The 17,234-nt window shown below is 35.5% G+C and overlaps 1 protein-coding gene across 4 annotated transcripts in view; it reads left to right on the top strand.

The window, feature by feature from the left end:
- NVL (nuclear VCP like) overlaps window positions 1–17,234 on the top strand; it is a 101,235-nt gene that overhangs the window by 50,319 nt on the left and 33,682 nt on the right. For all 4 annotated transcript variants that reach the window (XM_007481469.3, XM_056815993.1, XM_007481470.3 and 1 more), the window contains 4 exons: window positions 5,925–6,143; window positions 10,152–10,256; window positions 12,593–12,655; window positions 16,562–16,681. In XM_007481469.3, coding sequence (XP_007481531.1) covers window positions 5,925–6,143; window positions 10,152–10,256; window positions 12,593–12,655; window positions 16,562–16,681 — 507 coding nt within the window. The remainder of the gene's footprint in view (window positions 1–5,924; window positions 6,144–10,151; window positions 10,257–12,592; window positions 12,656–16,561; window positions 16,682–17,234) is intronic.

The raw sequence follows: 17,234 nt of genomic DNA, 5'->3' as shown, positions 1-17,234 counted from the left end.
GCAGACAGTCTTTTATCACCCTTTGGGCATAGTTCTAAATTGCCCTCCAGAATGGTTGGATCAATTCACAACTCCACCAGCAATGCATTAATGTCCCAACTTTGCCATACCCCCTCCAGCATTCATTACTTCCCTTTGCTGTCATGTTAGCCAATTTGCTAGGTGTGAGGTGATACCTCAGAGTTGTTTTGATTTGCATTTATCTGATTATGAGAGATTTAGAATACTTTTTCATGTGCTTATTGGTACTTTTGATTTCTTTACCTTAAAATTGCCTATTCATGTCCCTTGCCCATTTATCAATTGGAGAATGGCTTGATTTTTTGTACAATTGGTTTAGTTCTTTATAAATTTGAGTAATTAGACCTTTGTCAGAGGTTTTAGTAATGAAGATTGTTTCTCAATTTGTTGCTTCCCTTCTAATTTTGGATGCATTAGTTCTGTTTTTAATTTGATGTAATCAAAATTATTGATTGTACATTTTGTGGCTTTTTTCCTAGCTCTTGCTTGGTTTTAAAGGATTTCCTTTCCCAAAGATCTGACATGTATACTATTCTGTGTTCACCTAATTTGCTTGTAGTTTCCTTTTTTATATTCAGGTCATTCGCCCATTCTGAGTTTATCTTGGTGTATAGGGTGTGAGATGTTGATCCAAACCTAATCTCTCCCATACTGTCTTCCTATTTTCCAAGCAGTTTTTATCAAATAGTGGTTTCTGGGATCTTTGGGCTTATCATAGACTGTCTTGCTGAGGTCATTTGCCCCAAGTCTATTCCACTGATCCTCCTTTCTGTCTCTTAGCCAGTACCATGTTGTTTTGATGACCACTGCTTTATAGTATAGTTTGAGATCTAGGACTGCAAGTCCTCCTTCCTTCGCATTTTTTTTCATAATTTCTCTGGATATCCTTGATCTTTTGTTCTTCCAAATGAACTTTGTTATGGTTTTTTCTAATTCAGTGAAAATGTTTTATGGTAGTTCAATGGTTATGGCACTAAATAAGTAAATTAACTTGAGTAGGATTGTCATTTTTATTATGTTAGCTCATCCTACCCATGAGCAATCAAATGTTTTTCTAGTTGTTTAGATCTAGTTTTAATTGTGTGGAGAGTGTTTTGTAGTTATGTTCATATAGTTCTTGTTTTTGTCTTGGCACAGATCCCTAGGTATTTTATATTGTTTAGGGTGATTTTAAATGTAATTTCTCTTTTCCAGTTCTTACTGCTGAGATGTATTGGAAATATATAGAAATCCTGATGACTTATGTGGATTTATTTTGCATCCTGCAACTTTGCTAAAGTTGTTGATTATTTTCACTAGATTTTTGGTTGATTCTCTAGTGTTTTCATTAGAAATGAGTGTTGTATTTTGTCAGAGGCTTTTTCTGCATCTATTGAGATAATCATGTGATTTTTGTTAGTTTACTTGTTAATATGGTCAATTATGTGGATGGTTTTCCTAATATTAAACCCTCCTTGCATTCCTGGTATGAATCCTACCTGTTCATAGTGAATAACCCTCGTGATAACTTGCTGTAGTCTTTTTGCTAGTATCCTATTTACGATTTTTGCATCTATATTCATTAAGGAGATTGGTCTATAGTTTTCTTTCTCTGTTTTTGTCCTGCTTGGTTTTGGAATCAGTACCATATTTGTGTCATAAAAGGAATTTGGTAGAACTTCTTTGCTTATTCTGTCAAATAGTCTGTATAAAATTGGGATTAGTTGTTCTTTGAATGTTTGATAGAATTAATTTGTGAATCCATCTGGACCTGGGGATTTTTTCTTAGGGAGTTCTTTGATGGCTTGTTCAATTTCTTTTTCTGATATGGGGTTGTTTGTAAGTATTCATCCATATCACTAAGATTGCTATATTTGTTTCCATATAATTGAGCATAATAGTTTTTAATGATTGTCTTAATTTCCTCTACATTAGAGGTGAGGTCTCCCTTTTCATCTTGAATACTGTCAATTTGGTTTTCTTCTTTCATTTTTTAAATTAGATTTACCGGTACTTTGTCTATTTTATTTTTTTCAAAGTACCAGCTTCTAATCTTATTATTAAATCAATAGTTCTTTAACTTTCAATTTTATTAATTTCTCCTTTGATTTTTAGGATCCCTAATTTAGTCTTCATCTGAGAATCTTTAATTTATTCACTTTCTAGTTTTTTAATTTGCATGCCCAATTCATTGACCTCTGTATGAATTCAAGGATATAAATTTCCCCCGACTACTGCTTTGGCTGCATCCCATAGGTTTTGAAAGGATGTCTCATCATTGTCATTTTCTTCAATGAAATTATTGTTTCTGTGATTTGTTCTTTAACCGGTTTCAGAGAATCGTATTGTTTAATTTCCAGTTAATTTTTATTTACCTCTCCATGTACCCTTACTAATTATTATTTTCATTGCATTGTGATCTGAGACGGTTGTATTTATTATTTCTGCTCTTTTGCACTTGTTTGCAATGTTTTTATGCCCTAATACATGGTCAATTTTTTTGAATGTACCATGTGCTGCTGAAAAGGTGTATTCCTTATCCCTATTTATTTTTCTCCACATATCTACTAACTCTAATTTTTCTAAGATTTCATTCACTTTTCTTACCTCTTTCTTATTTATTTTATAGTTTGATTTCTCTAGTTCGGATAGAGGATGGTTCAGGTCTTCCACTAGTATAGTTTTTCTATCTATTTCATCCTTGAGCTCCACTAGTTTCTCTTTTAGAAATTTGGATGCTATGCCATTTGGTGCCTACATGTTAAGTACTGATACTTCCTCATTGTCTATACTGCCTTTTATCAGGATGTAATTACCTTCCCTATCCCTTTTAATCAGATCTATTTTTACTTTGACTTTGTCAGATATCATGATTGTGATTCCTGCCTTCTTTTAATCAGCTGATGCCCAGTAGATTTGTCTCCATCCTTACTTTTACCCCATACATATTTACCTTCCTGATGTGTGTTTCTTGTAGACAGCATATGATAGGATTTGGGATTCTAATCCACTCTGCTATTTGCTTGCATTTTATGGGTGAGTTCATTCCATTCACATTCAGAGTTATGATTACCAGCTGTTTATTTCCCAGCATTTTGATTTCTACTCCTAGTTCTGCCTTTTCTTCTTTCACTATTTCCTTCTATACCAATGTTTGTTTTTAATCAGTCCCCCTAGTTCCCACCCTTATGTTACATCCGTTTCTACCCCCCTCCCTTCTTATTCCCCCTCTAATTTTCTTTGCAGTCTTTTTAAACTGCCCCCCCACCCTCTCCCTCCCTTGTACTGCTTCCCTCCCCACCAGTCCGTTTGTTACCCTTTTACTTCTCTATAGGGTGCAAATCTATTCTCTGCCCCAATGGACTGGATTGTTCTTCCCTCTATGGGTCAATTTCAATGCATGTAGGAGTTGAGTATTTCCTATAGCTAACCTCTTTATGTTCTCCCCCCTCCCACCATGAGCTTCTTTGTGACATATAAATTTATCCGCTTTTGTTTCTTTTCCCATTTCTTTTAGTATTAAACCTCTTTTTTTAGCTATAGTTATATAAATATTTATATATACATGTATATGTATTTATGCATACATATATCTATGTACCTATTTATGTCTTGTCATTTAATCCTATACAGTTTTTCATTGTTCCCTCTAAGTGTCATTCTTCTAGCTGCCGATAATAACAATTTTTAAGAGTTACCAATGACTTCTTTTCTTATAGGGATACATATCATTTTAACTTACTGGGTCTTTTAAAAAGTTTTTGTTTGTTTGTTTGTTTGTTTTTGTTTTTTCTTTCTTTTTAAATTACCTTTTAATGATTCTCTTGATTCAATCTCCACTTTTTCCTCTTGTTTTAGAATATTGGGGCATTTTTCTTGGATAATTTCCTGTAGGATGAGGTCCAGGCTTTTTCTTTTGTCATGGTCTTCTGGTAGACCAATGATTCTTAAGTTTTCTCTCCTGGAACGATTTTCTAAATCCTCTGTTTTGTGAATGAGATGCTCCATATTTTCCTCAATTTTTTTATTCTTTTGATTTTGTTTTATAGCGTCCTGCTACCTTGTGAAGTCACTTGATTTTAGTTGTTGTATTCTGGTTCTTAAAGACTGGATTTCTTCCCTGGCTTTTTGGTCATTCTTCTCTTTCTGTTCTGATTTTCTTTGGAGATCATCTTAAAGTACTTTTCCCAATTGTCTTCAGCCTCTCTTAATTGTTTTTTGAGTTCTTCCAAAGCCTGTATCCAATTCTCTGGGTTTTCTGTTTTATTGCTTGATGTTCCCTCCTCCTTCTCTGTTTGCTCTTTGTTCATTGCCTGTATAGAAGTTGTGGATTGTAATTTCTTTTTTCTTTTTCTGTTGTTTGCTCATATTTACCCCTTCTTTACTCCTTGCAGTTGTCTGTGCTGTTGCTCCTCTCATATTTTTTTTTGGTTTGGGGTTTTTCTGTCCATTTCCCCTCTTGGAGCTTTGTTAGGCGATCTCTCAGTGTAGTCTGTTTGGGAGGCGTGTTGGAGCTTGAGCTTTCCTGTCCTCTGGAGGCTGTGATTGGATTAAAGTCCAACAGTCTTTGGGGGAGAGGTGCTGGAACTTGAGCTTCCCTGACCTCTGAAGAGGTTTGATGAGATTAAGTTCAACTGGGTTCGGCTGGATGTGCCCTGAGTAATATGGAGGGTCTTTGCCACTGTGACCAGGCTGCCCTCTCCAGCTCCTTCCCTCCACCTATGTTCGGTACTATGAGCGTGGCACAATTCTGCCCACAAGGTACTCCCTCCAGACCAGTGCCTTTGCCTACCCAGAGGTTCTCACTGCCGTTGGAGACTTAGCCCTCTAGGTGGGGGAGGGTCCTGGGACCTTCCTTCTTCCTTCCCCTTAAACCCGAGTGTTCTTGAATTCTGGCTTTTGGGGGGGATGGTGTACCTTTTGAATTGAGTCCAGCAGGAGGGTTTCTTGGCTCTGTCTTGTTGTTAGGTTTGATTTTCAGTCCCCTAGCAGCATTTAGTTTGTAATTGATAAGGAAGGGTTTTCAGAGATCTGAACTTTTGCTGCCTCTATGTCTCCATCTTGACTCTGCCTCAACATCCTTACTTTCAAAATGAATATTTTTTTTCCTAATTCTTTATGTGTGGTTTTTTAATGTCATTACATTTGTTTGTAGTGTTTAATACATACTGTATACTTTTTTAACAAGAATTTAACAATAATTAAAGAGAGGTTCACTATTCCAGTTTTTTAAAATAATTCATTGATTTGTAAGGCAGTTTGACTTACATTTTTGTTTCTAAGATATAGAACTTTGACTTATTTGATTTTGTTGTGCATTTTCCTTCCAAAATACCTGATATCATCCAAGATATTTCCCATCTTCAATATGTCATATTTCTAGAACTTGTTCAAATAGTACATTAAATGAAAAGTCAGAACTTTATGTCTTCCTTTATTAAAAATAAAAAAAAAGCAAAAAAACCCTTCTTATTTGGTAAACCTAAACCACCCCTTCCTAATAAGTAATTTGGTTTTTAACTTTTGAAATGTTATCATCTCCTCAGTACTTTCAGCTCCTTAAATAGGAAGTAATGAAGTTGTTATAGAAATATTGTTCTGAAGACTGAACATTGCTGGGTATATGGCTTTTATTTCATTTGTTATCCTTGTATTTAGTAAATGATTGTTTAATTATATGAAAAATTAATGCTGACGTATTTCATTGTAGTATATGTAACCTTAATTGGCACCAAGTCAAATTTAAAATAATGTCAATTCTGAAAGTTTTTTGTTTGTAAAAAAGCTTATTCACTCAACAATAGATGTCTTCAGAAGGGGAAAAATATAAGTTTCACCATATAGATGCAAACTTTTCATTAAACTCTAAATGATATCTGATTTTCTCTCCTTTTCCTGTCTCCCCCATACCTCCTATCTTGAAGAATGAATTGCTGAGGCTACTAGAGTTGTTAAAGGACCAAAATTCCATCCCAGAAGAACATCTGAAAATGCTGTGCATAGAAATGAATGATTTCATTGTTGCTCTGTCCAAAGTACAGCCTTCTGCTAAAAGAGAAGGCTTTGTCACTGTTCCTAATGTTACATGGTCAGATATTGGAGCCCTGGAAGATATTCGAGAAGAGCTCACCATGGCAATATTGGTAGGTATACCAGATGTTAAATCATGGAAAACAATTAGAGACTAGGATTTGTGTTACTGTGTTCTATTGTGTTGATAGCTGTATTTACTGTATTTTTTTTTATACATTCTAATTGAAATGAACTCTTCAGGAGTAGTGTGTGCTTTTGAGGTCTTCATTTTTATTTGTGGGTATACTAGCAGTGAGTGAACCAAAGACCAAGTTTCATTTTGAGACCAAATTGGTTTTTTATATTTTTTCCAATTACACATAAAAACAATTTGTTTTTTACAGTTTTGAGTTCCAAATTCTCTCCTTTCCCTTCCCTCTCATTGAGATAAATGGCGTGTACAGACATGGAAAACACATTTTCATATTAGCCTTATTTTGAAAGAAAAAAAAGAGACAAAAAAACTGAAGAATAAGAAACGTGGTTTTTTTGTTGTTGTTTTTTTTTTTGTTGTTTTTAAACTTATGCTTTGATTATCATTCAGACTCCATTAGTTCTTCCTTTGGAAGTAGGTAGCATTTTTCATGTTAGGGCTTTCAGAATTGTTTTGGATCTTTGTATTGCTTAGTACAATTAAATCATTCACAGTTGATCTTTGTGCAGTATTGCTATTATTTTGTACAATATTCTCCTGGTTCTGCTCACTTCACTTTGTATCAGTTTGTGTAAGTTTTTCCAGGCTTTTTTGAAGGATCCTACTCAGCATTTCTTCAAGCACAATAATATTCCATCACAATCATATACCACAGTTTATTTAGTCATTCCCTTATTGATGAGTATTCCCTCAGTTTCCAGTTCTTTGCCACAAAGAGCTGCTATAAATATTTTTCTATCTACAGCACTTGTGCTCTCTCTCTCTCTCTCTTTCTCTCTCTCTCTCTCTCTCTCTCTCTCTCTCTCTCTCTCTCTCTCTCTTCTCTCTCTCTCTCTCTCTCTCTCTCTCTCTCTCTCTCTCTCTCTCTCTCTCTCTCTGTCTCTTTTCTCTCTCACACACACACACACACTCACACTCACACTCAAACAAAAAAAAGTGCTATTGCTGGGTCAACAAATATGCACAATTTAATACATCTTGGTGCATAGTTCCAAATTGCTCTCTAGAATAGTTGGATGCATTCACAATTCCACCAACAGTGCAACAGTGTTCCCCCAGTTTTCCCTTATCCACTCCAACATTCATCATTTTCCTTTTATATCATATTGACCAATTTGATAGATGTCAAGTGGTATCTCGTTGTTTTTTTGATTTTGCATTTCTCTAATCAGTAATGATTTAGAGCATTTTTTTTCATATGACTATCTATCTTTGATTTCTTTTTCTTTAAACTGCCTTTTGATATTCTTTGACCATTTATTAATTGTGAAATGACCTCATGTCCTTGTAAATTTGACTCTGTTTTCTGTGTATCTGAGTGATGAGGCCTTTATCAGAGAAACTTCCTGAAAATTCCCCCACCCCTCCCCAGTTTTCTGATTTCCTTTTAATCTTGACTGTATTGGTTTTGTTGTGCAAAAACTTTTCTTATTTCCTGTAATGTTCATCTCTTGTTTGGTCATAAATTTTTCCCTTATCCACAGATCTGACAGGCAAATTATTCCATGCTCCACTAATTTGCTTATGGTAGAAGCCTTCATGTCTAAATCATGTACTCAGTGTGACCTTATCTTAGTAGGCAGTGTTAGATGTTGGTCTATACATAATTGATCTATACCTGTTTTCTAGTTTTCCAAGCGGTTCCCCCCCCCCCCCCCCCCCCCAGATAGTGAGTTCTTGCCCTAAAAATTTGGATCTTTGCAGTTCTCAACACAAGATTATTATGGTCACTTTTTTTAAAACGAATTTACGCTTATTTAATTAATTAATTGAGAGCTTTTTTTCCCTGGTTACATGAATCATGTTCTTTCCCTTCCCTCCTCCCACCCCTCTCCCGTAGCCAACCAGCAATTACATTGGGTTTTACATGTGTAAAAGACCTATTTCCATATTATTGATATTTGCACTAGGATGATCATTAGAGTCTACATCCCTAATCATATCCCCATAGACCCATGTTATCAAGCAGTTGTTTTTCTTCTGTGTTTCTACTTCCACAGTTCTTTCTCTGGATGTGGATAGTGCTCTTTCTCATAAGTCCCTCAGAATTGTCTTAGATCATTGCATTGCTGCTAGTAGAGAAGTCTGTCATACTCAATTATGCCACGGTGTATCCGTCTCTGTGTATTATGTTCTCCTGCTTCTCCTTTCACTCTGTATCAATTCCTGGAGGTCGTTCCAGTTCACATGGAATTCCTCCAGTTCATTATTCCTTTGAGCACAATAATATTTCCATCACCAACATACACCATAATTTGTTTGGTCTTTCCTCAATCAAAGGGCATCCCCTCATTTTCCAATTAGCATGGCTATAAACATTTTTGTACAAGTCTTTTTCCTTTTGATCTCTTTGGGATATAAACCCAGCAGTGCTATGTCTGGATTAAAGGGCAGTGAGTCTTTTAAAGTCCTTTGGGCATAGTTCCAAATTGTATTATGGTCACTTCTTACTGTGTGTTGTGTACTTAATCTTTTCTACTGACCCATCACTTTATTTCTTAGCCACTACCAGATTGGTTTTTTAAATTGCTACTTTCTAAAACAGTATCTGGTGAAAAATGAGATCTGGTGCAATTGGCCACCTTCACCCCCACCCCCACCCCCCAATTCTGTCTTAGAGTATCAGTTTCAGAAGAACAATAAGTGATAGGTGATTGGGATTAAGTGACTTGCCCAAGGTTACATAGCTAGGAAGTGTTTAATGCCAGATTTGAACCAGAACTTCCTGTCTCCAGGCCTGCTTCTTTATCTACTGAGCCACTTAGCTGCTCCCACTTTTTATTTCATTAATTCCAGTGTAATTATTCTTTCAACCTTATAAAATAATTTTTTCATGGTTTGATTGGTATGACTGAATAATTATATTAATTTAGGTAGAATTGTCATTTTTATTATATTGGTTCAGTCTACCCTCAAGCAATTACTCTTTTTTCAGTTGTTTAGATCTGAATTTATTCGTGTGAAGATTATTTTGTAATTGTATTTATATAGTTCCTGGGTTTGTTTTTGCAAGCAAATCTCCAAATATTTTATGTTATCTACAGTTATTTTAAATTGAATTTCTTTTTCTGCCTTCTGAGGCTGGACTTCATTGGTAATATATAGAAATGTGGGTTTATTTTATATCTTGTGACTTTAATAAAGTTGTTAAATATTTCAACTAGTTTTTAATTGGTTCTCTGAGATTCTCCAAATACATTATCATATCATCTACAAAGAATGATAGTTTGGTTTCTTTATTTCAATTCCTTCCATTTCTTTTTCTCCTCATTGCTATAACTAGATTTCTAGTACAATATTTTGATGATGATGATGATGATGATGATGATGATGGGATGGCTCCTAATTTTTTTCTGTTACAGATAATATTTGTTTTTGGTTTTAGATAAATACTACTTAAAATTTTAAGAAAAGCTCCATGTATCCCTATGCTTTCTAGAGGCTGAGACCAAGTTCTTTAGTCAGTGTTCCTGAAATTGAGTACATTTAAAAATAAAATTAATAATAATTTTAACTCAAACTTTTAATTTTGTGTGAAATTTGTTTCTACTCTTATTAGTCAATTTTAATAAAAATTGAAATCAACTCTTGTTAAAATATACACTTACTAAAAAGAAAGGTGAGTTATGGATAGCAATTTGTATTGCAGGGAGTATATTGGATAGCCCTCTACTATTTTGATTTGCATGAAATTTACGTTTTCCAAAAACCTGAACTATTTCCCAAAATTTTTGTGACAAATATTTTTATGTTCGGTGCCTTTATAGATACTTGATACATTTGAATTCATGTATTCAGGTGCCCATTTAACAAGATCTTTTGTACTTTTGATGAGAATAACAAGACTGAAAAACACAAGTTACATGTTTAGGTCATGTTGAAAAATTAATAGATAATTAAAATATGTTGGGCTTTTTGTTTCTAGGCCCCATTGCATTATCCAGAGCAGGTTAAAGCTCTTGGATTGATGACTCCAGCTGGTATTCTTCTTGCTGGGCCACCTGGCTGTGGCAAGACGCTTCTGGCAAAGGTAGGTACTCAGCTATATATATTTAAAATATTTGTACCACACAGTAGGTTAAATTTTAAGTGTGATCAACAGAAATATGGTTTTCTCAGAAGTGTCCAAGTAAAAGGAATAAACTCATCATAGCACTTTTACTAAGTACCATGATAACTTGGAAGCCATTGTCTTATTTTAGCTATTTCACCTTCAAGAACTTGTACCTGATTCTTTCAGGACTCTTCTGGGTACTACAAGAAAGGGTTTTGCGAACTTAGAGAGACCTTTTTGAGGCTGAAGTTATGTAGCAGTGGATCTGTAAATCCCATATTTCTCTGGTCATAGTTGCATTTAGGACTTTTAAACAAATGCTATGAAGGCATGGTTGCTTTATTTTACATATACTAAATTCTGTATAAGCTTTTTTTGAAAATTACTGATAATTATATTAATAGTCAGCTGGCATAAATAATTTATAATCCATAATTTTTAAAAACCTCATTTTAACCTATACCTTGACATTTTTTATTTAATCACATCTTTGTTTAATCTACTAACTTTTTTTATTTACTTCTTAACCACCAAACAAATATTCAGCAGTCTCAGTTTGAAACTTAGAAATAAGAGAAGTCAAGAGGTATCAGTATGCTAGGCCCTGTGCTAAGCACTACAAAACAAAAGAAAAAAGTTAATCTTGGCTCTTAAGAAGTTCACACTAATGGAAAAAGCCTCAAGTCGCAGAGTAAAATAGTCCTAGTGAAGACCAAGTACTTTGCTCCATGGAAAGACATGGACAGGGCATCTAATTGGTCCAGTGGATTGAGAGCCAGGCCTAGATAGAGATGGGCTTGCTCTCAAATAATAGCCAGTCTTAAATTGTTAGCACAGGAGACAGTGAATCTTTTCAAAACTAGTTGAACTCGTAAGAACTTGTGCAGAGGCTTTTAAATCATTCCATTCCTCCCCAAGGAAGAATGAGACTTAGAACTAAAATGAAATGTTTTGAATTTCACTTTCTTAAGCCAGGTTAGTCAAAGAAAATAAAATGCAGCAAGAAATATGTAATTATGGATCTTTAGATAAGGAAAAAACCTTGGAAATTGCCTAATCCAACACCTCATTGTACAAATAAGAAAATTGAAGCCCAGAAAGGATACATATCTTGCTCTTTCAGACCTCTTTCATTCTGTTGCCTTATACCAGTGATGGCGAACCTTTTAGACACTGAGTGCCAGACTTCACCCGCTAGACCAAGTGCTGTGTTGCTCCCCCTGTTCAAACCCCCCCCCCATTGTGTCCCAGGCTCCCCCCTTCCCCCGAGACTGAATGCTGCGTTTCATGCCCCTTTACCCCAGATGGACAGAGTAAGCACTTCCATTGGGCTTCTGTGCAGAGGGTCAGGTGATGAGAAGTGCATGTGGAGAGGGAGAGGGGAGTCAAATGAGCACTCTATTCCCCTCCAGCTCTGCTGCCTGTGAACCGCCCACCTTATTCCCTTTGTGCCCTCATTGGGCTGCTGGGCAAAGGGGCAAGGGATTTAAAGAAATGTCATCAGGCATAGTGGAAAGGGGTGAAGGAGCAGCTCCACCCTCTGCCTTTCTAGTAAGGAACTCAGGATGTGGAGGTGGGGGGCCTGCATGCCCACAGAGAGTTCTTTATGTGCCATCAGTTCGCCATTGCTGCTTTATACAGTTCTCCGGTTGTCTTGTATGTCTTGGAGGTATAAATCTCTAGGAATTAAATAAATCACTGTGCCAAAGTTCTCATTAAATCTAGTCAGCAACATTTGTTTCTATGTATGGATTCTGGTTCCTGGCTTATTCATCTGTTCTTAATATCCTTGTGTTATCCTTCAGTTTTGAATCTTATATAGCTTTTTTTTTTTAACTTTTGTCAAAATTATGTTTTAATTTTATACTCATTGCCATTTGGGTAGTTTTTAATTCCCATTTAAAAAAAAAAAGTCATAAAAGTGCTTGAAATGCAAAGCTACCTCCCTGAAAAGAAAACTTTTTAAAAAAGAAACATTTATTACCCCTTGAATAAATACTAATACAATTTTCCCTAAGGGTCACATCCAACTTTGTAAGTGAAGCAAGGAGTATTGTTATTTCACTTATATAGTCTGTATTATTTGAATATAGTTCATAGGTTGTATAGATGAACATTTTGTTACTGCCTTCCTTTGATTTGGTTCTGACTTATTTCTTCCTTTTCACTCAAGGTGATTTACCAGGAATCCCTGAAGATGAGAGAGATAAACAGAACCATGAAAAGGGTTTGGGAAAAATAATAAGGGTCTCAAAAAATGTTTCCATGCAATAAACAGTATTCAACTTATTTATTTCCCTTTCATTTTATAGGCTGTTGCAAATGAATGTGGGCTGAATTTCATTTCTGTGAAGGGCCCTGAATTGTTAAATATGGTGAGTATGTTAGTAGCATTAGCCATTGATTAAGATGTCTTTAATTATTACCATAAGAAAAGTAAAAGTATTTGTAATTATAGCACAAAGTAACTGAATTTCTCACACACAGAATTCTTCATTTTTAATACCCTTACTACATAATAATCCATTGTGTTCATATGCCAAAGAGGTTTTTTAAATTCTTTTATGTGTCCTATCATTCCAGTTCTTTGTAAATGCTTCTGTAAATATTTTGGTGTATGGCAGACCTTTCTTTTTCTTTTGTTATTTATCCAGTAATAGTGTCTCTGGGTCCATGATTGTAGACGTTTTAGTCACTTTGTATATTTCCAGATTGATATCCAGAATACTTTGGCTTTTTGATAGCACTTTCATCAGGGCATCAATGTGCCTGTTTTTCTATAGCCTTTCCAACACTGATTATTCCCATTTTTTTTATCATCTTCTATATAGTTTTGGAGGTTGAGGAATTGTGTGGTCAGTGATAGAAGTATTAATGTGATTGTTGATGTTACTTAGGATTGTGACATGGGATGTAATGGAGAGAAAGATTATGTGAGTCAAATGTTAATGCCATTAAGAAATTTAAGAGAATGATCTATAGATAGGGTATATGAAAACTTTGGAGGAAAAACCCAAATAATTCCCTGCCATGTGTGGATCTTGCTTGAAGATGGCTTGCTTAGAAATGCCATTTCTGTTATACTTAGGCGTACATCTTAAATGTTGTTTTTTTTTTAATTAATGTAGTATGTGTGTGAATCATGATTTATCAATTCAGATTCATAATGTATATGGAAAATCAGCTATAATTTAGTTTCTGTTTTTTAGACTTTTAAAATTCTTTTAAAGGAATTTATTGTTTTAATTTTTATTGATATCTTTATTTTTACCTTGTCTTCATTTTCAAATCTCTCCTTCCCTCTCTTTAATTAGTGTACCCTCCCTTGTGACAACATATATTCTGCCCCTTAAGAATTTTAAAACCATTTCTGATAGAATGTCTTAACTAGAGAAAAAGCAATTAATAAATGTTTATTATTTGAAATAGAGATGTCATTTACCTTCTCAGCAAGTTGTTTCAGCTCTATAATGCAGATTATCTTTAAAGACTTTAAAGACATTTCTGTTTCATCCTTAGTAGAAATGAGTTCTCCATGGGGCAGCTAGGTGGCTTAGTGGATTGAGAGCTAGGTCTAGACCCGGAAGGTCCTGGGTTCAAATCTAGCCTTAGACACTTCCTTAGCTGTGTTACCCTGGGCAAGTCACTTAACCCCCATTGTCTAGCCCTTACCACTCTTCTTCCTTAGAACCGATATACAGTATCGATTCTAAGAAGGTAAGGGTTTTTTAAAAAATGAATTCTCCAGTAATCAAGTATATTCAAGTGATTCCTGGAATAGCCTATAAATTTTTCTTGGGCAAGCCTCAGACTAACCCAGGTAAGGGAAGAGTACCAGATGAATTAGTGTTTTCTTCCATTAAATCTCCATAAACTGATTTCCCATCAAGCTGTCCTCCTTTGGATTTCTCTGTCATGACCACAGAAATCTCATCCAGCAAGATCACATCAGCTTTGGTTCTCAGACTTCATCAATTTCTTCTGCCCCTGGTACCTCTTTGATTGTAAAGTGGAGTGGAAAACTCACAAACTCTCCTTTTAAGGAGAGCAGTCAGGCCAGCCATCTCTCCAGCTGCACTCCTTTGCCTTTTCCTTCTGCTCCCCCTTTTTTGGTATTCCCAGTATGGTGCCTGGCACATAGAAAATGTTTAAATGTTTATTGATTGATCTGTATTGATTTTACTTTTCTTATTGTTTTTATGCGTAGATAATCATTCTGTTTCACTATTAATCTATACAAATAGGGTATTGAATATATGTGTCATGGGTTGCCATCTAGTAATAATAGCAAACACTAATAAGGAATCATTTATTATTCACCTATGTCCCTGGCTTTGAGCTAAGTGCTTTATAATTATTATCTAATTTTATCCTGACAACATCCCTAAGAAAACTACTATTTTAGGAAATTAAAGCAAATAGAGGTTAAATGACTTGTCCAGAATCACTCAGCTAATGCTGTCTAAGGTAATATTTTAACTCAGATTTCCCCTATTGGCCAATCTTCTAGAAGAAACAAGACTGCTGAATTGTAGACTTTTTAGCATTGTGTAACCTTCTTGAGCTTGCATTCTCCAGGTATAGCCTTTGAGACCTCAGGGTCACTGCCATACCAGGATGAATCATTCAAGTAGAACTTTATTAGGGAGAAAATAACCAAAGTTATTGGAGTAAGTAGTATATAATGTTATTTTAAAGCAGGATTATATAGTTTATTGTACAAAGTGTGTCACATTAATAGTGTGAGCATTAAGTGCTATAGGATTTCAGAGGACTAAGAGATTTATTCTAACTTACCTTCTGACACACTCCTGTTCTCTTAACAACAACAATAATAAAAATATATTAATCTCAACTGTAAGTTTTTCAACTGTGGCATGTGCTTTTCATCTGGGCCAAAAAAAAAATACTCATTTATATCAGTTGGGGGCTTTCATCTCCTTTCTTATCATAGACACAAATTCATTCTTAACTACATTATTCTGTCCTTTCTAGTCTGGTAGTTTTCTCTTTTTAATGGAAGAAATTAAATCCAAATTGTTGAATAGCTTAGTTTCTCCCAGCCTTATATTAAAATTTTACCAAGTCTCCCAAACAGTAAACCTTATTTTGTTTTTGCCCAGAACTTAGCTAAAAAGGTTCTTCTATTGTTCTTGCCATTTTTCAAGCTTTTATGGGCATGGTGTAGGCTTCTGTCTTTTTAGTGCCATTCTTGAAGGTCTCTGCTACTTTAGAATCTGCCCTTTCCCCCCCCTAATCCTTACTTTTTGTCTTAGAATCAATACCAAGTAATGATTCCAAGGTAGAAGAATAACAGTAAAGGCTAGGCAGTTGGGGATGAAATGACTTATCCAGCATCACACAGCTAGGAAGTGTCTGAGGCCGGCTTCAAACCAAGTACTTCCATCTCGTGGCCTGGCTGTCTACTGAGAAACCTAGCTGCTCCTCCAGTATCTGTCTTTAGTTTCATTTTCCTCCTTCAGAGCTTCTCTTTTTATATTGAATCCTCCCTTGTAGATTCTCAAGACACAGAACTTATGCCTATGATTTTGCAAAGTCAAGGTTGTAGCTTAGATATTATGAATTCTAAGATGTCATAGTAATCTTTTATTTTTCTCAAATTTTTCTTGCTGGGGAGAATAATTTCCGTTGTTACTTTGTTGTCCTCTGAGAACTGAAATAACCAGTATAGGTGGTTAGCCACAACCTAAGTTCTTGTGGTTACCATCACCTTCCAGAGTTCATCTCTCCCTAGATCTTTATGGTTTCTTTGTGCTGTATCTTCAGGGTCATTGCCAGTGTCTCAGCTCAGGGATGGTGACCCTAAAGAACCTAGGCATAGGCTATTATGGTCTGAATGCTTGAGCACCATACTAATTGTGTAACTACTCACCCAAGGCTTTCAGATTCCCCAACCAGGGTCTTTCTAACAAGTATGGGGTTTTATCAGGAGAACTTTGTCCTCTTGCTTCCTCTAAACACAGAAAGTTGCTGGCTGTATATGTGCAATTTCTGATCATGTTGGCATGGGAGGGGGATAGGGTAAGATGGTGGGAAGGGGGTGATTGAAGAATTTTTTCTTTTCCTATAGGTTAGCTACCAATTCTAGTTTCTCTTTGGATTTCTTATTCATTTTCAGAGTTTTGCTGCAATTGATATGGAAAGAGCTGGGCAGCCTGTTTCACATTCAAATAGTCATCTTGGCAGGATACTATTAGTATTGGTTTTTTTTTTAACCCCACTCAACTTGATCTATCTCCTTTTTTATCATACATATTTAGTATGTTGGACAGAGTGAGTCAGCTGTGCGACAGGTTTTCCAGCGTGCCAGAAATTCAGCTCCATGTGTTATCTTCTTTGATGAATTGGATGGATTATGCCCTCAAAGAGCTAAAGTGGAGGTAAGTCTCACAGGTGATAAATTTCTATGTATTTGTATCTCATTTTAAAAGGATTTTCTTATTTTAGAAGATCAGTTTTTCAGATCTTAGCTTTCTCTGGAGTGCATTACACAGACCCATGATTCTTTTCTCATAGTGTCCTTCTCCACATTAAAACAAAGGTGGGAGAGAGTAGGGGAGTTGGGGAATTAAGCTTTGAATTCTCACATTCTACATAATTTCATGCCACCTTGGGGGCTCTAGAGAAAGAAGGCTTCCAGTCTTCCCTGACCACATAAAGCCAGAAGTGGACTTTTTTTTTTTTAATGCTGCAACCCAGTAAATCCTAAGGTGCTAAATTTCTAAGTAAAGCTTCAAGAGACTCCCTTAAAAGTGGGATTAATAAAGGAGTGGTTCAGAGAACCATATTTGGCTGTCTGTTTATTTTTCTAGCTGAACTATCAGACTGGACTTTGGCTCCAGCTCTCTGAGTTAAACCAGTTTTAGAGAGTCTCAAACTGTTCTGATCATTCACTCTTGAGCCAGTTTGAATAATAACCTCTGCCCTTTCCAT

This window comes from Monodelphis domestica, chromosome 2 (genome assembly GCF_027887165.1).
Source record: "Monodelphis domestica isolate mMonDom1 chromosome 2, mMonDom1.pri, whole genome shotgun sequence".
Taxonomy (NCBI): Eukaryota; Metazoa; Chordata; class Mammalia; order Didelphimorphia; family Didelphidae; genus Monodelphis; species Monodelphis domestica.
The sequence above is the reverse complement of the archived record's forward strand: the minus strand, read 5'-3'. Positions and strand labels throughout refer to the sequence as shown.